At 46.5% G+C, this 26,356-nt stretch overlaps 1 protein-coding gene across 1 annotated transcript in view; it reads left to right on the top strand.

The window, feature by feature from the left end:
• The first annotated feature begins 246 nt into the window (after positions 1-246).
• Positions 247-26,356, top strand: part of LOC132996765 (histone deacetylase 4-like) — a 37,826-nt gene continuing 11,716 nt past the window's right edge. Inside the window, exons 1-9 of the mRNA XM_061067120.1 lie at positions 247-361; positions 9,298-9,635; positions 14,224-14,374; positions 15,971-16,094; positions 17,662-17,780; positions 24,482-24,610; positions 24,741-24,850; positions 25,626-25,760; positions 25,899-26,091. Of these exons, the coding sequence (XP_060923103.1) occupies positions 247-361; positions 9,298-9,635; positions 14,224-14,374; positions 15,971-16,094; positions 17,662-17,780; positions 24,482-24,610; positions 24,741-24,850; positions 25,626-25,760; positions 25,899-26,091 (1,414 nt within the window). The remainder of the gene's footprint in view (positions 362-9,297; positions 9,636-14,223; positions 14,375-15,970; positions 16,095-17,661; positions 17,781-24,481; positions 24,611-24,740; positions 24,851-25,625; positions 25,761-25,898; positions 26,092-26,356) is intronic.

Below are 26,356 nucleotides of genomic sequence, written 5' to 3'. Positions count from 1 at the left end.
CCGGCTTGTTTCCCAGCGGCTCCGCGGCCGAGCGTCTCGGCAAAACACCCTCCTCCGCTCGCTCTCCCTCGCCGGTCATGGATCGGGCGGCCGCTCAGGTGGCGGTGGCGGCGCCGCGGCATGCGCTCTCCGCCGTGCAGATGACCTGAAAGCCCACCCCCCCCCTGCTGCTCCCTCCCCCTCGGACGGTGGTCTCTCTCCTGCCCCCCCCCCGATTAGCAGATCCGTCCCTGGAAGCTCGTCTCGATGTTGCGGACCATATTTGAAGCGGAGTGTTCTCTCTCTCCCACAGAGGGGATCTTGGGGAAGGAGCAGGCGCTGGAGGTTCTGAAGACGTCTGCGCTCAACCACATCCCAACAGGTTGGTGTGTTTGTTTGTGCATGTGTGTGTGTGTGTGTGTGTGTGTTTTGCATGAGCTCCTATAAAGCAAAGCTGTGTGTGTGTGTGTGTCAGTGTGTGTGTGTGTGTGCACCTACGTGATTTCACTATTAACCGCCTCCTGTGTGACTTTGCATGCAGAGGTGTTCTTGCTCGGCTGTGTCCGCATGGCGCGATTGTTTCAGACCAATTACAGCTCAGTTGTTTCTGAAGTGACCTCACTGTAAACACCGTCCTCCTGCAGCAGCATCGTGACAACTCACGGTTTGTGTGTCTTACGTAAGCGACACCTCACAGTTGTCCTGAGAGTCCACCGCGTGCACCTGTACGTTCTATTTATGCCGTTTAGCTGAATGGGAACAACAGCAGCCTTAACGAGGACGTGCTGGTTTTTGGAGCTCGTGCGAAAGTGTTGTCGGATGTCTCGGGAGACGCACAAAAAAACAACACACTGCAGAACAAGCGATTGTGCAACCTGGGGAAGTGTCTGCTGCAAGTTTTCTGACACACTTTGATAGTCCCGGAAAACAAATCAGAGCCACCTTCCTCTCCAGCTTCCTCTGAAAAACAGTTCTTTCTCACTGGATTCCCACCGACCGCAGCCTCCGCTCCGCTGTGTTTACTACAGCTTCCTCCCGCTCCGGTGAGGATGAAGATACAAGTAGTGAGGAAGAGGAGGAGAGGTGAAGCAGTGCAGAGGGAGGTGTAGGAATAAAAAAAAAAAAAAAAAGGAGCACAGATGGAGATGAGGTAATGTGGAGGAGAAATGAGTCTGAAGTGATATATGCATAATGCATCATCTAATTCCACAGCGGGGGGGCGGGGGGGGGGGGGCTTGAAGTGCTCTCTGCATTTCATGTGAGACCACAGAGAACAATTTGAAATTTCCCACCGTAGAAAAATAATGAAAAATAGTGGAAGGGTGATTCATAACTCTCTCTCTCTCTCTCTGTCTCTCTCTCTCTCTCTCTCTCTCTCTCTCTCTCTCTCTCTCTCTCTCTCACGCTGCTCTCTGGATTCAGTGATTTGACAGAGCACACGCACACATCCAGCCTGTTGCTGAAGGAGAAAGTTTTATCTTTATAGTTTGTATCTGATCATCTTCTTCACTTCTTCACTCATCTTCCTCTCCTTCGTTCTCTCATGTTGTTGTCGGGGGGGGGGTTATTTCCTGCGTGCCTCTGGCTAGGCTGATCAAATATTGAAATTCACTGGAGTGACTTCATCAGATATTCTGGAAATCTGTTGTCTTGGATACGGAGCTGCCGGGGCGTCCACGTTGGGTGGCGTGTGAGCGTGACCCCTCGGGGGGGGGGGGGGGGGGGGAGTCCAGCACCTGTCCAGCAGCGTTTACAGAGCACTCTGTTGCCTCCTCCTGCCTCAGCCTGGGATCGTTTCCTCATTGAAAATGCAAAATGCAAGTTTTTGCATGGTTCACATTATGGGCTCAGGTGCTGGTGGATGCATTAGAAGCTGGTTGAGATGCAAAGCAGCGGCTGCACCTGCAGGTTGAGCTTGAGACTCAAAGTGAACACCAGAGTTTGGTTTCACTCACAGTAGCTACTGGTCGTTTTACAAATCTACTTTTGTCATTTTCTAACGTTTATTGGAGCCTCTATTGTAGCTGTAACAATATAAGACACACTATCAATTGATTGTTCTATTCTGTAGTAATTTGTTTCTGGGTTTTGGACTTTTAGTCACACACACTTATCTAATCAAACTATTTATTTAATTGAGAAAATAATTGGCAGATACAGTTAATCAATGAGAATTATTGTCAGTTGCAGCCCGGTCCAAATACGGTAGATATCTTTTAATCAACAACCTTTTGGGTCATTATCAGAAACAATATCAGTGGTTCTGGTATTTGTTGTTTTATTGCAGATTTCATATTTTTGTATTGTGGTCTGCTTCGACAAGGAGTTTGTGTTTTTATGTTTGCGTTTGTCTGATGCAATTCAAGTCTAGAGCCGTACTGGATCAAGGGGCGGATTTATTTTTCCTCTTTCTTTAACATTGTCATTTATTTCTCAGAGAACAAGTGAAGGATTTTGATGGAATCATTGAATTTTTCAAGTTGTCTGCAAACTTATAGGAATGAAAACAACCAACGAAAACAGCAGCAGTGCTCACATATCGTAAAATAATAAACTAAAGTAATTATAAAATAATGGTACAGCTCTTTCACCTGCTCTTATCTTACTGCACATACACTGATAAAGATTAATAAACAATAACAATGAATTTGATTGGCTCCTGCCCCCATTGCAACCCCTTAAAAAACAAGCGGTATAGATAATAGATGGTTCATTAAATTTTCAAAACCATGTCTTTAAACCCTGGATGCATGAATCTGAAATGAAGGAACTCATCATCTTTTACAGCAGGTCGAACCCCGGCAGGAAGGTTTGATGTGACACATCGCCCCCCCCCCCCCATGCCATGTATCACATTGTTATGTCTCTGCCTCGCCGCCGCCCCCCCCCCCCCCCTTCCTCCTCAGCTGCGATGCTGCAGACCGTTGTATGATGTCATTGAGACCGCGACGAGTCGGAGCACGCTTCTGGCAGAACGAGTCTCTCTGCACCTCCACACGTCCCTCCGTCACGCCCTCCCCTCTTCCTCTCCGTATCCTGTCTAGTTTTTCTTCTTCTTCTTCTCAAGAGGTCACGGTGCCATTTTCGGCAGCGAGATCACAATCAGTCTCTTTGCCGGGAGCCTATCACCGAGGAAAAGCTCTCATCGTCTCCTGAGAGTTCGAGCTTTTCGTGAAGGGAAATTCAGAGCAGCTGAGGGAGAGAGAGAGAGAGAGAGAGAGAGAGAGGGAGGCTGATGCTCGCCCATCTACCCACGGAGACCAATCAGCTTCTTCCTCAACCGTCAACAGATGTGCGACTTGTTGCCGCTCATCTCGCTGAGCAGCCAAATCCAGCGTGAAGCCCTCCGCGGAACATCTCCTCTTCCTTTTGTCGTCTCCTCGCTGGGTTTCTCAGACACATTTTCACCGAGGCCACGCTGAACAGCTCGGCTCGGCTCAGTGTGACTTCTGTTCAGCCCAACGAGTGCGGAGCTCAGACCGTGGGATACACACGCTGCAAACCCAGTCTCGAAACCAGGGTCGCCAGATCTCTGCATTGTCTGGTATAAATAGATCTGCGATTGGATCCAGAAGAGTTGTGGAGTGTGCCCGAGGGCTTGTAAACAGATTGGGATTTGTTGAGGGGGAGATGGAGGGAGGAGAGAGATCAGGAGGGAGCTACCGAGCGAGAAGGGATGGAGGATGGAGGGAGGAGAGAAGAGGAACTAGGGGTGGGAATTGGCAAAAATGTGACGATTCAATAGTATTGCGATATTTGGGCCACGATTCAATAGTATTGCGATTCTGCGATATATTGCGATACTGCACGTATTGCGATTCGATTCTGCGATATATTGCGATTCATGTCCCCCATATTATTCAAAGGCATTACAAAAAATGAGGAAAATAAGACTCAACTCACTTCAAATGTCACATTTAATTCTGTGAACAACATTGTCTTCTACACATTTACTGAAATGCAACAACTAAGAAAGGGTCGTGCAAAAACTTTGTCCTTGAACATTCAGGACACAGGACCTTTGTAATTATTTTCTGAATAGGAGACCTCTCACCCAAAATGTTAAATTCATTTGGGAATATTGGCGTTTTTGTTCAGAAAAAGGAGTTGGTCAACATGCTCATATGTTAAAGTTCCTCTGGGCCGTTACTAGATCTCCTTTCCTTATCCTTTCCACAGACACACTAGGTATCTTTTAAACTCTGAAACTCTCCTCGTCATGCTTTGCCAGCCAGGGGCTGTTACATATATAATTGTAAATAAATATTAAAATATTTTTTTAAATATTGCAATACTTTGTGCTACAGTATCGATATAATCGCGGGCGCAAAATATCGCGAAACTGAACAGAATCGATTTTTTCCCCCGGCACTAAGAGGAACCCAGTGGAAAGGGAGGATGGGGAGGGTTCAGGTGGAGCTGAAGGAGAGAAAAGAGTTCAGTCATGTCATAGCAGAAGAGGAGTGGAGAGACACGTTTGCCCCGAGTTGTTTAAATCATAATTAAACGTTGCCGTGGAGATTCCCCCTCATGCTTCAAAAATGTTCCATATCAGACTTAAGGAAACTTTAAACGCTTAAAGGAAAAGAGCGAGAGCAGAACTGTGAGGTCTCCTTCCTCTCTTCCTCTCGTCCTCTTTTCCTTTTTCCCGGCGACGTCTGTGTTGAATCCGACCTCAGATGCTCCTCTCGTCAAACTCCTGCTGATCCAGATCACGCTGTCAGTCGTGTGAAAGACGCCTGGAGGCTCCTCCTCCCCCCCCCGAGACGGCACCTTGCCTTTGGGTGTTTTCTCCGACTGCCCCCATGTTGCTTCTATCTGTCGCACTTCAGTAAACTGAGCTACGTGCCCGACGTCACGGTGAGAGATGTGTCGATATCGGAGTTTATCTTGGCAGACGGGTCGATCGGATTGGATTTGCATTGGCCCGTAAATGTTGTTATAATCGGCCTGTGCAGCATCATTCACTGGGGTTCAACTTGTGTGCATTTCGTTGAGTTTGACCAGGACTTATCGCTCTTATCGCCCAAAGCTCACAGATCTCGTAGTCTCGCCAAGTGGACATCTCTGTGAATGTCTATTGCATTTATGTCTCCTCTTTGTCATCCTGAGATATTTGTGTTCTTCATGTTAGAAACATTAGAAACATCTTCATTTTCCTGCTGTATTCTCACATGGGCTCACTCCGGACATATCACTGACCTCGGACGTTTGCGTTCTCACACACAGCCTCAAGCAAAATGCCTGGAAGTGGATTCAATCACATGCTTAAACGTGTCTTAAAAGACTCTCAGCTGCTCCTGAGAATAACCTGTGATAAAATGACCGAGACGACAGCAAATCAATTATCCGAACAGAGATGCCTGATTTGACTCTGATTTGAATCATCCGCGGCGCCTCCCTGCTGGGTCCTCACTCCGCTTCACCTGAAACCATTTTGTGGTTTCATTTGTTTGGGAAAATGCTGGCAAATTCCAGGCCAGGAATTTGAGCACACAGTATTAAACCGCATGAGAGAGAGTGAGAAAAGTGAGGGAGAAAGAGAGAGAGAGAGAGAGAGAGAGAGAGAGAGAGAGAGATGGTTATACTGTAAGTAGAGGAGGGTGTGTGTGTGTGTGTGTGTGTGTGTGTGTGTGTGTGTGTGTCGGGAAGGAGGCAGAGACATTTGAAGCACTACAAACCGACGTGAAGGGTTTTCCTTGGCCTTCGAAGCAAGGAAAGCAGGTTGAGCGGGGAAAAGAGCAGACAGGGTAAGGAGAGAGAGAGTGTGCTCTGTGTGTGTGTGTGTGTGTGTGTGTGGCTGTGTGTGTGTGTGTGTGTGACGTTGGTTCCTGGAAAAGCAGAGGGCTGCAGAATAAACAGGCTGCATGCCTGAGACTGCCCTGTGATGTCACCACTGGGCAAACCAGGGACGAGGGGAGGAGAGAGAAAGGAGTAGAGCGAGCGAGAGAGAGGGAGGGAGGGAGGGAGGGAGGGAGGGAGGGAGGGAGGGAGGGAGGGAAAGAGAGGGAGAGACAGTGACGCCCATCAGGTTAAAAACAGGAGAGGGGATGAGCGAGGAGGCAAAAGTGACGGCGGTGGAGAGCAGGAGGAGAAGTCAGATGAACGGAGGGAGCGTGCTGTCGTTCCCTGTAACTGAGTGAAGGAAGAAGGGAGGAGGAGGTGCAGTGATAAGGAGAAGAGGAGGCTGCTGTAAAGAGGAAGAGGAGGAGGAGGAGGTGCAGTGATAAGGAGCAGAGGAGGCTGCTGTAAAGAGGAAGAGGAGGAGGAGGAGGAGGAGAGCACTGATGGGTAACAACCGCACCAATTCCCACCTCTTTTGCTATCTCTCTCTCTCTCTCTCTCTCTCTCTCTCTCTCTCTCTCTCTCTCTCTCTCTCTCTCTCTCTCTCTCTCTCTCTCTCTCTCTTCTGTGGTGAACAATTAGCTGCTGCCGGTGTGACCGAGATGCCGTACGAGGTGTGTTTGTGCGTTTGTGCGTTTGCGTGCGTCACCGTTCCAAGTGTGCGAGGCTGTTTTGTGTTGTGTCAGGGACTCGACATCCGGAGAGGAACATTGTGTACAGGGGGAGTGTGTGTGCACGCGTCTCTGTGTGTGTGTGTGTGTGTGTTATGGATTTTAATTAGCCCCGAGATTGGAGCCGCAATGTTTTGAGGGTGAAGTGCAGGTTTCAGTCACGGCCACACGTCTCCGGTCCTGTCCGTCCTCCAGTGCGTCTGATATGAAAAGACCGATGAGCTCCACGTGCAAGTTAAACTCGTATTAGATTAGAATAAAAAGCAAAAGATGAAAAATTAGGCCTGGGATCGCCGAGACATCACCCGTCACGGTGCATGTTTACCTTTCACGTCAGCATCCAACTGACCCTGAAGACTTAACATGGAGTTCCTGTTGCTTCTCAGCCTGTAGCCAATGAGACTCCTTCATAGTCAGGAGGACGTTGACTGAGGATCTGAAACTGTGGAGTGACTCAGACGGATCCAGGTGAAATCGGGACGCAACTCTGAGAGGAAATAATACTTGAGAATGAAATGAAATGTCACCGTGAATCAGACAATATGATTATTTTGTGAGAATACGACAAACTAACAAACCTCCTCTCTCTCTCCGTGTGTTCTCGTCTCATCAGCTGCCAAACTGTCAAACGAGCGCGGGTCAGAGAACGGCCAGAAAATCCGAGGGAGTCTCTGCATTTAATTAAATATCGAGCACCTTGTTCGGCAGGTTTTCCAAAAAACGGCCAAAAAATCTCGGTGCTCCTCTTCTCGTAAAAAAGGAAAACCGACAGAGGGACACAAAAGGAGACTGGAGAGAAATGAGGGAATGAAAGGAGGAAATGTCCGACCTCATGTCCCGCGGGGGTCGCAGCTAATTTTCACTTTGGTTCCCGGTTGTAATCAGATTACAACTGTGTCGCCGGCTGACTCATGTGTTGTTGTCACCCGGCACATGACGGCCGTCCTTAAGGACCTGTTGCGTGTTGTTGCTCTCGCCTCCTCAAGGCCTGGACCACAATAGTGTTTCACCTGCTGCACGGGAAACACAAAAGACCGAGTGGAGATTATGAGAACGCCATATGGGTTTGATAATAAGCGACGAGCGGCTGCTGTTTCGCAGATTGATGAAACTCCTTCTCAGCTCACGCCTGGCAATCAATTCAAAATGATCATGTTTGAGTGTTTCACAGCTTTAATTCTCCGTCTGGGAGAAAGATGCACCGTAGATCAAACGAGAAGAAAGTGCGGGATGCTTAGTTCTCCCTGTCAGGAAATCTGAGGAAGACAGATGTGTGTTGTCGCCTGTCGCACGCCCCTCCAATCATTTTGTCATCGTGGGCCTGAGAAGCTGTTTGTCAAGTCGAGTGCATCCCCGATCATCGGCGCCTTATTAAAAGGGGTTTTTTCACACTTCGGTCTGCGTGGTGCTGTCGGATGCTTGAGTGCAACGCTGACGGGCTCGAAATAATCATGAGAAATCTCTCTGGGTTTGAGGCAAAGCACGGCTGCTCCAGGCCGGTGCAGCACAAGTGGAAATTCGCCTCTCGCAAAAATTGCATTTCCTCACATTTGAGTGGCTGCGTGGAGCCGCCGCCGCTGCTAAGTGCGCCCGCGATGGCGTGTTTGCCTCTTTATTAACGGGCAAGTGTCCCTGGCTCCTGCCGGGCTCTCTGCAAACATGTAGGTAAATAATCAGCCAATCGGCTCCTGTTTATTCAGATTTAATGGGGAGGAAGCGGCGTGATTGGAGGGCTTCCTGTGCAGTGATTTGTGGGCGGCTGGCCCCGGCTCAAGGTCTGAGGCCGCTCCGGGTCAATGCAATCTTTGTCAGATGTCGTCGGCCTTCGTGTGTAACTGCGGCATCATTCATTGGGTAGTGTGCGTATGCAGCAGGCGGGGGGGGGGGGGGTTCTTTCTTTTTCTAGTACATAAAGAGGGGATGAGATCAGAAAGACACCGATGTCAGAGGCTTTTTTATTTATGTCACGCGATGATGTCTCTTTCCCAAGGTGGTCGGATCTCACTGAAAATCATCGGTGCGATTTCACTCAGAGCAAAGATGAATTACTTTGAAATAAATGCAGCCGATTTAATTCATACTCACTCGTCTCCAAACATATGCAGCCTTTGTATTTTATTTGCAATTACAGAAAATTACAAATCACACATCTTCAAATCCCTTTCCCGAACCTTTTAGATGCTTCAGAATTGATGTTGACACCAGATATCACTCCAATCTTTTTTCATATTACCACCGAGCACACACACACACACACACACACACACACACACACACACACACACACACACACACACACACACACTCTAAAAAGCTTTGATTTAATCCCTCTCGGCTGCACAGGTTCTTTCCCGTGCGGTTTGCCTTGTCGGATCAAATGTGACGCACGACAGTGATTTTATTTTGACATGACGTGACGTGCAGGTGTGAAGGTAAAGAGCCGATGACCCCGACACCACCGGACTGAAATCGAGCACATGACTAAATAATGAACGCTCTGTGCTTTATTTCACATCTTTTTATGTCGCTAAAAATACGACTGGCGCAAATTGAGAATCTAGAAGTGGAGAAAGGGTTGTTATGATCATCTGTCTGTGACCTTGAGTGGTTTCAAAAAGCCGCGTATTGAATTTCTCTTCACTCTGACGTCCGTCAAACTCTGAATTACTGCAGTTTAGTGGATGTGACACCTGCCAGGATCAAACCATTTCCTCTAACAAGATAAAGAGGAGCGTGTGTGCGAGCTGTCCCCCTGTGATCACCAACCCCCCCCCCCTCACCTGCTTTTCCTTCCTCCCTCCAGTGGACATCAACTCGGCGCTGCCCCTGCGTCTCCCACCGGCCGCCATCCCCATGGACCTGCGCGTGGACCATCACCAGCAGCAGCAGCAGCAGCAGCAGCAGCAGCAGCAGAAGGTGTCCTCCCTCTCCCCGCCCGGCCACCAGGCGCCCGGCTCCCTCGGAGGCCCGGGCCAGGGGGGGGCGGTGGCGTCCTCGGTGCGCGAGCAGCAGCTGCAGCAGGAGCTGCTGACGCTGAAGCAGAAGCAGCAGATCCAGCGGCAGATCCTCATCGCCGAGTTCCAGCGGCAGCACGAGCAGCTGTCCCGCCAGCATGAGGTCCAGCTCCAGGAGCACATTAAGGTACATCACTTCAAAACTGTAAAAGAATGATTTTTATCTATCACATGACCTTTGAAGATACCAGAGTTTGAGATCTTAAAAGAAATTCCAGTCAAATATTCCGTCGTCCTAGTCCAGGATTCGGAGACAAGGTTACCAAACTCGAAACGTCAATATTTAAAACCAAATTCCTTCTTCTGATCGTCCGTACGCCAGAGGAAAATGTCAGGCTCTTTACGATCCATATTTTCACTCTTAAATCATCATCCCTCGTACAGTACAGAAGAAACTGTGCCTCACTTTCCACCTCTAAATCACACACAGCTCACGTAATCGGTTTCTCTCCCCAAATATGTTTGAATCTGCCAAACTCGATGGAAGAACACCTGGCGTGAGGGAAATAAGTGAAAAGGTCCAAAAACACCTGATCTCACTCTGATAAAGTGATAAAAAATCGCTCATTAGGGGGATTTGGTTTTTCCGGGGGGCCCTAATCTGGATCTGCGCCAACATTTAATGAGTTCTCTCTTGGCAAATTTCCCGTTCTCCCGCCAAAGCTGCGTTCACACATGCACTGACCTCCGGGCATTTTCCTGAAATTATCCAGAGAACGAGTATGTGAGAAAGCAAACGTTCGAAAAAGACGCTGACAAAGATGTCAACTTGGAAAGGCAACGAGATCTGATGATGTCCGGCCTCCTGCATGCGTCTGATCCCAACAATCTCCTGCTGGATTATGAGAAATGAAAGTGAAAACCGTCCAGACCAAATATTTGCAGACTTTGCTTGTGTGAAAACAGCTCACGTTTCAAGAAAATCATTTAAGTAGTTTAGTTTAAATCCTGTTAACACAGACAGAGGAGTCAAAATACAGTTTTATTTAAAAACCTCGCCAGGTTTGTCTCCCAAACCTATTTAAAGACAGAGACAGCTCTTAATTTACTCAGCCACCGGATTCTTCATTAACCATCAGCTCCGTCAGCTCCGACCTCCTCTGCAGAAAACAAGGAGTCACTCCGGCTCCGCGTCCTTCAGGGATGGATGAAAGTCAGGATTGCGTAACTCCACCCTTTTGCACCAGGTTGGAAACTTTCCATGGGAATTAACAGGAATAAACGGGAATTAACAGGAATAAACTGGAAATGTTGTGGGTAATTTATACTAACTGTATTTACCTTGTCATATACAGACATAAATATAAACATTTAGTTTTGTCATAGGCTGATTTGAGCCCTGAGGAAACTTTGGGCACTTGACTATACGCTTCTGCATCGTTGTGTCATTCTTAACATAGGTCTTTGCACAGTATTTGCAAATGTACACAGCCTTTCCTTCTACATTGGATGGGGTGAAATGCCTCCACACATGAGAGAGTGCACGTGGCATTGTTCTGTAGAAGAAGATGAGAAAAAAGTTTGTAAAAAAACGCTAATGCAATGCCAGAGATATAAATAGTTAGCCAAACAATTGGAAACGTCTGTAAACATATTTTACAATTGATGGATAAATGAATGGAAATAGGCTAGATGAACAGATGAACAATCCTCAATCAGCATGCTAATATATTTTCCCCAGTAATATCATGGAAACTTACCTGACTAGTCCTTCACTCTACAGCCTCAATAGCCCTGCTGTAGAGTGAAGGATGCTGGGAATTATCTGTGCATGTGATGGAAGAATGAACAGTGGAGGGTTGTAACTCAACGTGCAGTGTGTGCTGCATTCCATACATCTTTAAAATAGAGTTTTGAGTGATGTTTTTATTGCTTAGCGTTTAATTTGCGTATTTTATTTTATTTTTTCAAAATTTCCAAAATTCCCGAGCTAAACTTCCCATGGAAAGTTTGATTACCAGAAGCTTTCCACCCCTTTGCAAATCCTACTGGTGTTTGCTTTCTGTACGATTCCGATCACATTCCCATATTGTAGTGACCTGGAAACACAAAGTGAATCTGGATCATCACGCCCACACTCTGACGCTCTGAGACATCGGGACCCGCGAGAGCAGCCGAGCTCCTGTGGGGCCGACATGTCACCGAGGAGTTTTCCTGTGTTTGTTCTTCTTCAGCCGCGTCTCACTGCTGTAATATGAATTGTAATACACGCACATACAAGTGAGCCTCGGCTTTTTCCAGGGCTGATAATCAAATGTCTAAAAATGGAGTGAGTGGGCAGCAGATTAGATTGCACACGGCAGGAATACGGCGTTCGGAAATTAATCATTTTCATCACTCCTCTATAAGTTGATTTGTTCTTTCTTTTCTCGCTTTTTTCCCTTAAATTCCTCACCCTTCTTTCTCCTCCTCCTTCCCTCCTGTCCTGTTTTACTGCCCTCCTGTCAGCTCTCGTAATTTTTGCCGCTCGTCTTTATAATCTCATCTTTTTTTTCCGTCTCCTCTGTCCTTTCTTGCTTCTTCTTTTTCGTCCTTTAGTTTTCGTCCTTCCTCACTGTTAATGCCTTTCTTCTTTCTTCTTTTATTTCCTCTCTTCCCTACTTTTTTTTCCCCATCTATCTTCCCTTATCGCTTCTTCCTTGTCATCCTCTTTTCCCCTTCTTTTCCTTTCCTTTCCTTGCTCACTTCCTCAGTCTTCCTGTTCTCCTCTTTCCTCTTGAACTCCCGTCTTCCCACCTTCTCCTTCTTCCTCTGTCTTTTGTTCTTTTCGATAAATTATCTTTGCCGTGCTATCTTCCATCTTCTTTCCCTCCCTCCTTCAGGTCTGTTAGCACTTCTGAAGAGCATCTGTAATAAATAAAAGATCTACACGGGAAAGAGTTGTTTCAGCTCTGACACGTTTCCACGTCGTGTTGGACGCTGAGTGTTTGGCTCCTGCAGGTGAACCAGTGTTTGGGATGAGTGATGCTGTCTGAGGGTCCGTCTGGCCTGTGGGGGGGCTGCAGGACCACTCAGGTGGAGGCCGCTGACGCACAGCCGGAGCAGGGAGGCCCGCTCTCAATCAGACCCATTCACTGGCCCTGTGTGTACTCACACACAAACACACACACACACACACACACACGCTGCAAGTTGTACAGGCATTAAAACATACACATCCTCTCAAATGTCAGCAAACACACTGACACACACTTGCCCGGTTTGCCTCCACGTTAGGGACAGCAACACACACACATGCAGATATCCTGAAGCTCTTGAGATTATTAGTCAAAAGGAAAAGTTTGTGTGTGGATCTGTAATCTATTGAGCCACAGGGGTTTTCGGTGTGTGTGTGTGTGTGTGTGTGTGTGTGTGTGTGTGTGTGTGTGTGTGTGTGTGTGTGTGTGTGTGTGTGTGTGTGTGTGTGTGTGTGTGTGTGTGTGTGTGTGTGTGTGTGTGTGTGTGTGTGTGTGTGTGTGTGTGTGTGTGTGTGTGTGTGTGTGTGTGTGTGTGTGTGTGTGTGTGGGTGGGGAGGTTACTTTGAGCCGTCCCACCCACTCAATCCCAGATCCCCAACCTTGTTTGAAAGGCATAATAAAAAAAAAAAAGCCGGATGGAGGCTTCTGGGCTGGAAGCGAGCCAGCCACAGCGCCCATGCACTCTTCTCTCTTCTCTCTTCACCTTCATCTCACCTTCAGCCGCTAATTTATTCCCCGACTCGTCTCAAGTGTTCGAGTCGCCCTTACGGTAAAACACCAGTGCACGTCCCGGCTACTGAGTGTCTGTTTACGGTGTTTTAATAAACGCAATCAGGAGTTGATTACACGCAGTTATGGCAACTGATCAAATATTGCCATTGGGCGTGCGGTGACAAGCAGGGAGAAGTGTCGAATCCTCGGCACGTGGGGTCATTATGTGGCTGGCGGAGTGCACGCGCAGACAGCTCGGCCATTTATTGTATATTACAGAGACATTAAAGAGTAATTGGGACTCTTGATTTGGGGGCTCAGCTTGTCACAAGGCATTACGGCACCGAAGAAGGTGAAAAGCCCGATCCACCGTGCGCTTGTGGCATTTAATTGGCGCTCTCAGCCACGGCGACTCACTAAGAGCCCCGGGTCTCGCTCAAGGACGCTCGAGAGGTGTGGGCGAGCACATCCAGGCTTTTATGTGGATTTTAATTTTGACCTTTTGGTTACAGGACAAATCGTGCGGCCCCAGCCGAGCAAGTTTGTTTGGTTTAAACGCCCCGAGGAAGACAGACTTTAAAGCGTTTAGCAGATGTTCTTCCCCTCACTTCTCTGCGAGCAGATTGGATTATGTGTCTTGGTAAAGCCTCACCCGCAGTTAAATTGTTTATACTTGTTTAAAAGCTCCAGCTCGTAGCCCGAGGTTTTTTTTCATGGTATTGCAAAGGTTTTTATTTTCTGGCTTCAAACACCTGTCGGACTTAATTATTCCTGACGGTGACTTTAGCGTAGCACGAGTGGAATGTTAATAGGTGTTCAAAGTCGAGAAAGTAATGAGTTGATTATGTGGAGGACAGAAAACCAGAAGTGATGGTGTTTCATGTATCTTGCACTTAGGAGGGCTTAAGAAGTGAATTTGTAAAATGTTTTAAATGTGAACTCTGCCAAGACGTTGTTTACTTCTTCCTCGCACGTCTCTCTGAACTCTACCGGCGCTCGTGAGGTGACCTGAGTTTACTGACGTGACTCTGATGTTCTCGTCCACAGCAGCAACAGGAGCTCCTGGCGCTGAAGCACCAGCAGGAGCTGCTGGAGCACCAGAGGAAGATGGAGAACCACCGGCTGGAGCAGGAGCTGGAGAAGCAGCAGAGGGAGCAGAAGCTGCAGCTGCTCAAGAACAAGGAGAGAGGACAAGAGAGTAAGTGGCAGCGGGAATGGATTTCGGGTGTGTGTTCTCAAAAGAGTACGAGGAATTTATCATGGCGAAAGGAATACAAACATGAAATGCAGCAGAAAACCAGGAAACCCAATTCAAATAATCCGATAAATTCAATAACGACAGCTCCAAAGCAAAGATAGATAACCGACAAACTGGTTGTTCATTGTTGTGTAAAGATTTATTTATATTTGTGTCCTTTCTCAGATAAATAACTGTTAAAGTAGATAATAAAAGAAGTTCAAATACGATATCGGCTCCATAATCTGTATCTGCCGATATCTACAATCCCAAATATTGGAATCAGTATCAGGAGGAGAGAGGGAATCAGAACATCTCTCCCTCCCGATGCTCCCGATGTATTTTCGTCTCCACACTCAATATGTTTGGTATCTTCTGCCAGCGTGTTCCGAGCTGCTCTCATTCAAAACGCTCCAAGGTTGGAAAACGACCGTTGAGATCAGTATTCACAGAGTGTGTTTCTGTGCATGTTAGTAAATGTGAGTGTGTGTGTGTGTGTGTGTAATGTGTTTGCAGGTCTATGTGTTTCCATTTTACTTGGAGAACCTGTGTGTTTACTGTGGGAAACGAGCTGTATTAGCCGGTGGCCTTGGCGGTGGCTGAGCCGCGTTATTACCGCTGCCTGCTGGATGTCTCTCAACAGTTCATTGAAAGAGAGTGGACAGGAGTCCTTGAGAGCAGTTTGCACACTGTATGGAAAGTGGTTACAGATCGAGGCTGGTGAGAGAGAGGGAGAGAGAAAGGGAGAGCGAGCGAGCACGGTGGGTTTGCTCTCACGTGTACCTGCGGGTTCTGTCAGTGGCTTCAGTTTTCTCAGCATTTTGCAACGTTTTCAGTTCTTCTTCTTCTTGCTTTCTTGTTGTTCCTCCCTTTTCTCCGGTGCGTTAAGTAAGTACCGAACAGGAAGAGGGAAGCTGACTCATAACGATCACTTTCGATATCCATTCTGCTGCTTTTCATTTTAAGCGTCAATTCCTCGGTCTCTAAAAATACTGAACATTGTGAAACTGGTAAATATTTTCTTGAAGCCCAAAGTGACTTTAAATTGGATTTTACAACTGAGGGGGGAAAAAAACACAGAATATTTGGTTTAAGAGAATTTAGGTTGATTTTCTGCCCCTTGACTAATCAACTAATAGTTTCCGAGCATATTGAAGTTGGAAGATAGAATTTAAAATGGACTTTACCTCTTATTTCTGAGTAATTTATTCTCTGATTCTGCAAGATTATGTTTACATGTATTCACACTGAGGCGGGTTGGTGGCCCGAGAGTTCAATGCCTAACAACCCCCAACATTAAAATGCCAAACATGCCTTGCAAGCTTTTGGCGAAGCTGTCTCTCCAAATATATATCTAAATTAATAATTTTTTAAGATTTCCATTTGACCATTATGTAACCTCGATGTTGCATCTGGCTCCAGCCCCCCTCTCAACCCCTAGAAGGATAAAGGCTATAGATAATGGATGGATAATCATGGCAGGATATTTTAAACATCGCTGCAGGCCACAGGGAGGATTTACATTTCCTAAAGTATAATCATGTTGACCTCCCTCAGGTGCCGTGGCCAGTACTGAGGTGAAGATGCGTCTCCAGGAGTTTGTCCTGAACAAGAAGAAGGCGCTGGCCCAGCGGAGCCTCAACCACGGAGGCCTCCCCAACGACGCTCCCTACTGGTACCGGTGAGGAACAGTTGACTTAGATAAAGTTTAAAAAGGTAGAATAGATGCATATAGATCCGGCTGTTGTGGACATGCTACAGATAATCCAGCGAGTGGTTTGCATTATAAAGTAAAGCATCAAACCCTGTGTGCTTTTAAAGACTCCTGCTGCCTTGCTCATATCCCTGACTGCCTGTAAGCAGGATGATACAATGGAAGCGATCTGCAGATCATTATAAGTTTAGAGGGTAATTCTCTCTCTTGACAGCCGATGAATAATGCATCGGACTGTGTCTTCATCTGTCAGCGAGCTTCCCGTCTTCCTCACCTGCCACACGATGTGAGCGCCACTGAGAGATGCACCACGCGGGGTTATAAAACAAAAATGGGAATACACATGCGCCCTCACACACGCGCGTGCACGTGACAGCGGGATAATTGGAACCCGATGATGGCGGCTCTAACGCTGAAAGCTCTGAGTGTTTATTGTAGCATCACCGGCGCCCTGTGCAGGTGTGCACACTCGCTGCTTCCTCTCCGCTGGGGGCCGCGTGAATTTATTGTGCCCAAGGAACCATAAAGAGTTCATTATGCAAATTGGGTAACAAATAAATCAGTCAGTCTCTCAGACATTAAATGGAAGCAAAAGATTATCCCGCATTATGAAATTTGGTATTTCGCTGCAGCATTTTTTGTTGTAGGTGGCTGTGACCGAGCAGATTTATCATGCGAGTGTTTCCTGTAAATCTTATTTTCCCAAATTTTAAAGGAAATGGTAATTTAAGTGAGAATGAACATTAATATTTAGAATTTTTTGTTGTTGCTATTAGATTCTCTGTGTATCTGAACAAGAAAGAATCGCAGCAGTAGAACAAACACCTGCAGATTGTAAACTAACAAGAGGGAGATTTTTGTTTGTTTCATACGCTGGTTACATGTTTTCAATGATAAATAATGTTAAAAGTAACTTGTAACTACAGCTGTTATATAAATATAGTAAAGAGCAAAGCACGAAGCATCACCTGAAACAACCCGAAAGAATGTTTCCATCGCAGTTGAGCACTGGACATGTTTTCTAAAAATAAGATCTCCGCGATTATGTATTTCATCCTGACAAAACAAAAGCTCTAAATCTATAAAAATGCAAATAAACAACGTTGCGTAATCCTGATGAGAGACAGAGTGAAACACCCACGAGCGTTGACTTCCAGCAGCTCAAAGTAATGCAAAGTGTCTCTCCCTATATCCTGTCTCCCTCGCCGGACCCTCAGCCCCCTCAGCGGTGGAAGAGATGAACGTGTGTACATCCGCTCGTCAGGAACATGCATTTGGGCCGGAGCCAGCTCGGCTTAACTTTGCCCACAAACACCAACTCACTCTGTAGGCAGCCAGCAGATGGTCTAACCAGGGGATTTACATGATGCTTTAATCATACAGATCTGTGACAGCCATGAAGTTAGTTACTCTGTCTGGATCCCTCATCGGGTCACATGTTCACAGAGTTACCAGTGTCGGGCCTTGTTTCATAGGATTTAGTTGTGTGACGTTGTGGGTCATCTGTAACTCTATGTGTGTGTTTGTTCCGTAGTAAAACCCAGCACAGCTCTCTGGACCAGAGCTCGCCTCCACAGACTGGGATGTCCACCTACAACCACCCGGTGCTGGGCGTCTACAACCCTCGGGATGACTTCCCCCTGCGGAAAACTGGTAACTGACACACACACACTTACACACACACATGCTTACACACACATGCTTACACACTTGGCTCTTGCAGTGCAGTCCTGTTTATTTGCTCCTGATAGCAAACCCCAGGCTCACTTTTTGAGATTACACACCTATTGGAACAGTAATGACCAGTGGCTGCTCTGCAGATTCACATCTAACACAATTGAGATGGCATCAGAGGACCACACCATTAATCACTTCCACATTAGGCCTTCAGGGTCTCCCAGCTCCCCCCCCCCATGAGGGGTGTAGAGGACAGGTAAGCGTAGGTGGTTCAAGAGTTCAGGATAGTGGAAGAGGTTTTCAGCAATTTAGCTCCTGGTGTTTTATTAAATTTGAATAGTCCCTTAACCTCTGGGCTTGTTTTGAATCAGCTCTTCTGTTTTGTCTTAAGAAACCTGGGCTTAATGCTGACGGTCTTAATACTAGGGTCGTTTGTGCTCGGCTCAGATTCTAGATATTAGTTTGTGAGAGATTATAAGAGGTGTTAAGTAGTAGTAATTTGAATGCAGCACCTTGCTTCTCCCTTTAATTCATTTAGTAATTGCATATTAAAACTAAGTGGGTTTGACACGTCTCACTTGAGGGCGAAGCCAGTCGGGAACATCTCCTCTTTGCAGTGCAGCAATTACTTTTGGACTTCCCCAGGGCTCCATTCTCGGCCCTTCATTGTTTATCAATTTACGTTCCACAGTAAAACCATCAAACTTTTCCTCTGTGTACTAACTCATAACATTGCAATCATCGAGGCGGTAGTTTGCTGCTGTTAAATGCTGATAGATCGTCTTTGTGCACAAAGCAAATCAGGGTAATGTATTGCAGGTATTGCAGGCAGAGGTCCAGTAGGGGTCCGGAAATTCACATCAAACATTTTATTGAGGCAACAACTAAATGTCTATTTTCCAGGACATTCATTTTATTAATTTGTACAAAACAAGCACGTGAAACAAACATCTATTCGTCCAACACCTTAATTGAACTGCTGACCCTGTCTTATTCTGCATATGACTAATAAAACTTGAAACTTGAACGATATAGATATTTTTTGACCATCAAACCAATCAAATGACCTCTTTCAGCTTCATGGTTTTTACAATATCTTTATAACACAAGCACGTTTTGTCCAGAGTTGCACTTATTACTTGTGTCCCTAGGAGTCGATTTTAAAAAGTGTCTTATTTAATTTGACTTTAACTATTAAGTATGTAGTGTGTGTGTCCTTTGTGCTTCTTGTGCCAAAGCACTTTGTAAACTTGTTTCTGGAATAGTGCTGTCCAAATAAAGGTTATTAATGCACTGCACTTGAACTGCTGCTGCTGCACAGTGCAGATCCGAGGGTTTTTAGAATCAGGGAGTTCATGTTTGTCTTTTTAATTGGTGTCAAAAGCCATTACCAGACCTTTACAAACCAAGAGTCATTACAAGTGTTAAAACTTCTACAAAAAGCACCAATGAAAGTTGGTGAAGTTTTTCTCGTGGGCTACAATTTAAACTGTTTGCAGTGTGTTTTGGTCAGGTGTGTGTGAACAGCTTTGTGTGTCTGTGTGTGTGTGTGTGTGTGGTGGTGTAGCCGTGAAGCAGCGGTCGTCTTACAGTGCAATTATTCACTTAGCGCGGCGGCAGGCGGCTGCAGCCAAAGCTCTGGGCCTGTTGACTCTGCTGGATACGATAGCAGATAGACCACAGTTGACTCTGGCTCCCGCAGCCACATTCCACCCTGAGAGAAGTGAAGAGGACGAGCGAGAGAAAGGAGGGGAGGAAAGAGAAGAGGGGGACGGAGAGAGAGAGGAAGATGAGGGGAGCAGGCTTCGGCGGCCTCACTGACCAGTTGGAAGACCTCGAAAAATATTTGAGGCCCGAGATGGAGGGAGTGTCGGTTTCCTTAGGAAAGCAGAGAAATGGAGGATGAGGTTCTGGCGAGCAGGAGTGTGAACCCGATCCGGCGAGCGCCACACAATGATGCCACACTCCCGTGAACTTGCTTCACACGGAGAAAAGAAAACCGGCGGGAAGATGGCAGCGGGGGAAAAGGTCGTCCCTGGAGTGTCAGTTCCTCCCGTGGTGTCTATAAGGCTGCGGATTGTGCTCGGTGGAGGAATCCTGTGCCACCCTGGTATTTGTCCACAGCGATGACGTGCTTTGCGGGGTTTACTTATGTTAATGCCAGCCCAGGGAGGTTAGAGGCTCTTTTATATCACCGCCTGGCCATAAAGCAGCGGACTGGCACCCAGGGCTCCCGGCAACGGTCAAAGGAAGCAACAGCGCTCTTTTGTGCGTCCGATTTTTTTATTTTTCACCGCGGCTGATGTGTTCAGCCGATGCGACAACAGAGGAAGCCAAAAAATGTGTTTACGGCAAGATAATATAAAAGTCTTAAAAGTTGTAATCCTCGAGATTTCAGTGCCCGGGGTTTATTTGGCAAGGACTGTGGTTGCCGTGGTAACAGCGGGCAGCGTTCGATACGACAGCAGCTGCTCCGTCGGAAGAGCAACTGGTCCGTGTTGAACGGTGCAGCCGAGGAATCCCTCAATATTTTTAATGAGGAAATCGATCAGAAACAATTACAGATGCGACCTGAAGGAGTCGGAGGTGCTCGCTGCTCCCGGCAATATTTTAAATGTAGTCGCTGGCAAAGTAATCCCACAACTGGTCATGTTTTCTCAACGGATTTTATATTATGACTAACCTCTGCTTACTCAGTCAACACCAATGAAAACTAGCATTTACCAACCAAATACCAAGAAGCCGGCCCTGGCAGCTCATCACCCGAAACCCTCATCCTCCCTCCCTGGCTCCTGGTCAAGTTCTTCCTCACGTATAAAATCCTCCTCTTCGTTCTGAGTCCTTTTTGTCCCTCGACGATCTGCTTCCATCTGGGCCGGTCCTGAGCCATGTGTTGGGCCTCTGTTCTTCTTCTTCTTCTGCATATTCTGCTGTTTCCTCTTCATCATCTTCTTCTTCTTCATCATCTTCTAATTCATCAACTAGTTCACCTTCATCTACGTCATCATCCTCTTTATTTTCTTCTACTTCTTCCTTCTTTCTCTGCATGTTCCTCTGCTATTTCTTCTAATTCTTCTTCCTCTTCTTCTTCTTCTGTTTCCTCTTCATCATCTTCTTCTTCATCATCATCTTCTAATTCATCAACTAGTTCACCTTCATCTACGTCATTATCCTCTTCATCAATCCTCTTTATTTTCTTCTACTTCTTCCTTCTTCTTTCTCTGCATATTCTTCTGTTTCCTCGGCATCATCTTTTTCTTCATCATCATCTTCTAATTCATCAACTAGTTCACCTTCATCTACATCATTATCCTCTTCATCAATCCTCTTTATTTTCTTCTACTTCTTCCTTCTTCTTCTTTCTCTGCATATTCTTCTGTTTCCTCTTCATCATCTTCTTCTTCATCATCATCTTCTAATTCGTCAACTAGTTCACCTTCATCTACGTCATCATCCTCTTCATCAATCCTCTTTATTTTCTTCTACTTCTTCCTTCTTCTTTCTCTGCATATTCTTCTGTTTCCTCTTCATCATCTTCTTCTTCATCATCTTCTAATTCATCAACTAGTTCACCTTCATTTACATCATCATCTTCTTCATCATCCTCTTTATTTTCTTCTACTTCTTCCTTCTTCTTCTTTCTCTGCATATTCTTCTGTTTCCTCGGCATCATCTTCTTCTTCATCATCATCTTCTAATTCATCAACTAGTTCACCTTCATCTACGGCATTATCCTCTTCATCAATCCTCTTTATTTTCTTCTACTTCTTTCTTCTTCTTCTTTCTCTGCATATTCTTCTGTTTCCTCTTCATCATCTTCTAATTCATCAACTAGTTCACCTTCATCTACGTCATCCTCTTTATTTTCTTCTACTTCTTCCTTCTTCTTCTTTCTCTGCATATTCTTCTGCTATTTCTTCTCCTTCTTCTTTATCATCATCATCTTTTTATTCCACTTCTTATTGGAGGTATTGTATGAAAACATCCTCTGAGTTGCGTGACTAGAGCTGCTCGCTGAAAAGCCTTTGCATTTGCAGAATGCCAGTTTTCTTTACAATCACCCAAACACCTCTTTATCCTGCACAGATTCAAGGGTGAGAGGGCATCACATGAACATACAGCGTGGCCTTTCCGGAGCATGTTCTCACATACATGTGAAAGCCTCCGAAACATGCGGACCGGCTGGGAAAGTTTGAGCCCCTGTGACTCACTGTGCTCTTTGACAGCGGCGGAGCACGGCACGCTGTTCCCGTCTTTTCACTGATGAGCGAGCGTGTTTTCCGTGGCCTAACTGGGGCAGCACGTCCTTCACATGGACACAATGGCACATCGGCAGACGGGTCCTCCGCAGTACACGCCGTTGGTTGATAACCAGACTGTGCTGCTCGTCCCTGAATAGACGGAGCACCGTGCGGCTGTCTGAATTCAGCACGTCACTCGGTGAATACACAGCCTTTCACCCCTGTGCTGAGGCCCACTTTAACAGGGCAACAATGCGCCGTTTGTGCATTGATATCATGTGTGATTGTATGTGCTCCTCTCAGAAGGAAAACTTTACTTTTCTTATGAAGAAGTTGAAAGAAAACCAGTGAAGACTTCGCATTAGCTATATTTTCCAAATATGAGACACAGCACTGTCCATGTTGTCTTACTTGACATGAAATGAGTCAAAGGGAAAATGATTTCCCAGAGCTAAGGAGCGGAGACGCAGTATGGATCCAAGACCACACACTTACAATCACGCTTTTGTCCAGAGACACTTCCTTGATATTTACCAGCTGCGTTTCTGTTATTTTTCCTCTTCATTCCTCTCAAATAGCCGAGGAAAGCGCTTTTCACAGGTATTGACGTTCTCCCCTTCAGCTCCGCTCGGCTTATATTCTATCTTTGCTGTGATTAATTATGGTGCCGTGTTACTGGATGTTTTTTTTTATTCTGGCGGAACCAAAAAACCTAATTACCGCTTCAACAGGCTAATTACTGCCCCCTTTTTTTTTTTTGCTTAGAATTCCTCTCAAACAGACGCTGTCCTCAGATGAAATTCTGAGAAAATAAGCTCCGTCATTAGTCCTCGGAAACTGTAAATGATGTGTCACTGCTTTTCATGTTTCAACAGATAATTTCAATTTGAATCTCTGAGAAGAACGTCGTGATCTTCTATATTCAGACTCGAACGTGAATGGAGATGCACACGCGTAATTTCGCCAATTAAAATAATTGGCGAAATTCAAGTGACACGAATCTCTCAAACATTAAACATCCGTAAAAACCTTAATTTAATGTTATTTAAGGATTAATATTTCATGATCTAACAGCGGACACTCTACTCTCTGAATATTATAATAAAAATCAGCCTTTGTCTTAATAATGTGGTTTAATTAACTCAATTACCTGTTGGAGCAATTGGTCAGGTGGGAAATCCCATTGCTGCTGATTTCCTAAGAAAATAACCTTCTTCCTCATTAAATTACAACTTAATTATCGTGATATAATTACATGATTCTTCAACAAAATATGTCCCTGATGCTCGGTTGTATAAATTGTGTCCAAAGATCTGAAAATCAAATTCACTGACAGGGAACATCTGATTAGAAATAAACTGGCTCCACAAACATGGACTGGTTTGCTTCCATCTGGCCGGAGCTCTCTCTCCCACTACGTGTTACTGTACCTTCACACTTCAGAGTTCTCACTTCACTCTTGCTCCACACATTTATTTTTTACCTGACACTTGATTGGGAGCGAGTTCATTTTCTTCTGAATGTTTTCCGAAAAGGGAAAAGTTTGCTCCGGGCTTCGTCCCTGTACCTTTCAGGGTTAGATTAATCTGGTTGAGTCAAACCGTGGTTAGTTATTTGGATTCAGCTCCTCTTTGATGATTAAATATTGGATAATGAATGGTGAAATTATCCAAGGCCACTGATTGGCAGGGCAAAGTAAACAGAGCATTAGCCTCTGTGGCCGGAGCCAGTGTGACATGCCGTTCCCTTCTCCCTGTCTCCATTCACAAGACTGTGACAGTGGACACAAAGGACCAAAAGGCCTTTTGGCAATCAGACACGGCTCCCAAATTGGAGCTAATTGCTTTTTAGCCGCCGTGTCTTTGGGAAAATGGATCAGAATCTGTCCTGTTCAGAAAGCATCTAAATAGGAGGCAGTAAATGAATAGCAGCGTGTAACAGTTTGTCTGGCAAACAGGTTTCATAACAGAGCAGCTGTGGGGAAGGCACTTCACGACAGATCGATGTGAGCAGCTCCGAGCCTGTGAGACCGGGGCTCAGGTAACTCTCCCACCCTTTTGGATTGATTGGTGCGAAGCTGCACAGCCGCCAGTGATCAGCCTGACTTCACAGATGCTTGGTTTAAAGATGTGTTGGAGTTGTTGCAGTTTCATGAAATCCTGCAGGTCAAGGTGCTGCACAGGAGAGAAACTCCCAAACGTCAACAGGGCTGCACCTACAGCCAGTCACCCTCAGTGGATCAGGAGCTGAGTTGAAAAAGTATTATAAATTAGAAAGAATAAGTCTGAAACTATGGAGCAGAACTACAACTTCATAAAGCTATTCGTGGTATTACTACACACGAGTCTATTTGGATTCCACCAAATGTAACTTTGGCAGCCAGACTGTGAACGAATGAATCATGTTCTGGTTGCTCTCTCTCCTTCCTCCTCGCAGCCTCGGAGCCCAACCTGAAGCTGCGCTCGCGGCTGAAGCAGAAGGTGAGCGAGCGGAGGAGCAGTCCGCTGCTGCGGCGCCGGGACAGCCCCATCACCACGGCCAAGAAACGCTCGCTGGACATGGCAGGCAAGAGACACGCAAACACACTGGCCTCCCGATTTGTGTTCAAATGCTTCAAAATTTCAGTTTTAGGCTGATGTGTTTTCTTGTGACTATGCGTATTTCATTTTGTTGTGTCCATGCGTGTGCGTTTCAGACTCTGCATGTAACAGCGCTCCGGGCTCAGGACCCAGTTCCCCGAATAACAGTTCACACAACATCCCCAATGAGAACGGCATCGCTGGGTCACTGTCCAACAACCATGAGGTAACACACACTCACACACACACACAATACATGAATTTGTTGATATATTGACCTGTTATTGTTCTCATTTAGTTCGTGTGCATCTTCCTCCACACTCGGTTTCTTACTACGTTTTATTGAGTAGTTGAGTTCTTCTGTTAAAGACATTCCTACCATCTCTCTAAACCCAAACCTGGGAGCCGCTGGTCATAAACAACTGCAGATTTCCTGGCTGTTACTGATGGTGTGAAATGTTTTAGCGCCGAGATGCTGATTTACTTCTCCCCTGCAGAAAATACAATCACGTGTGAAAACGACATATTTGCATCAAACTTTCCCAGAGTGAAAAGGTTATAAATCTCTTTAATAGGAACAGGGCTTTAAAACTGAGGATTTATACAACAACAAGAAGCAGCACTATAACTATGGATTAATTATGCATACTTTTAGTGTCAGGGTAGCTTTGCTGTTTTTATGTGGCTGCTGGACTACAGGTGCTGGTTATGAGCTTTTAATCTTGGCAGCCCGGAGCGCGAGCAGAAAGGCTCAGAGTGAGGGATGAACCGATAATGGGAGTGTAGAGGGAGGAGAAGAGCGGAGGAGATGGCGAGATCCTCTCTGTGGCGGCCATTAGGGCCACTCAGGCAGCGTGGAGGGAGCTCGTGGCGGCGAGGAATCGAACCGCCGGCGGGGTGCAAACAGCTCTCTCCCCCATGTGTGTGGACGTTTGCTGTTTGCCCTGCAGCGATGTTTTCATGATGCAAACGCAGATCAATCATTTGAATGTGCTTCCCAGGCGTCTCTGGCCCACAGGCTGAGCGGTGGCGCCGAGCACGGCTCCGTTAGCCAGCTGTCCCTCTACACTTCGCCGTCCTTACCCAACATCACCCTGGGGCTGCCCGCGACTGCCACGGCCACGGCTGCTTCCAACGTAAGGAGCAAACTGCTGCCAAGCTGGCGGAATCGCTCGCAGATTGACTGTGAATCTATTTAACTGTGACTGTTTGGTGTTTCCCGACTGTTACAGTTTTATCAGCGCTGGTGTTCTCTCCCTCCGTCCGTCTCCCAGGTGACCTCGGCCCAGCAGGACGGAGGTCTGCAGCCGGCCCTCTCCCTCAGCCCGCCTTTCCTCTCCGGTGGCCACTTGACCCCCTACCTGGCGGAGGCGGGCGGGGGGGCAGGCGGACATGGCGCCCACAGTCCGCTGCTCCAACACATGGTGCTCATGGAGCAGAGCCAGGCACAGAGCCCCCTGGTGACAGGTGAGAGTAACATAGTCAAACTGAAGTTGCCGAAGCGGTTATTAGTGGCAAAAGTAGCAGAGAAAGCTGAAGTAGTTTCGGTGAAAATTGATCTTTATAAGAAAATCAAATCCAAAAAAGGATTTGCATTGTTCAGTTTCGCTCCTGTCACTCGCCGGCGACCCACAGAAAGAGAACCATCACCGTGTGTGTGTGGTACACTGTGTGCCCCCCCCCCCCACGCTGACAGACGTCCATTCATTAGCTCCGACTAATGAGCTCCTTT

This window comes from Limanda limanda, chromosome 23 (genome assembly GCF_963576545.1).
Source record: "Limanda limanda chromosome 23, fLimLim1.1, whole genome shotgun sequence".
NCBI classification, from domain to species: domain Eukaryota; kingdom Metazoa; phylum Chordata; class Actinopteri; order Pleuronectiformes; family Pleuronectidae; genus Limanda; species Limanda limanda.
Note: the sequence above shows the minus strand (reverse complement) of the source record. Positions and strands in the feature narration are given on the sequence as shown.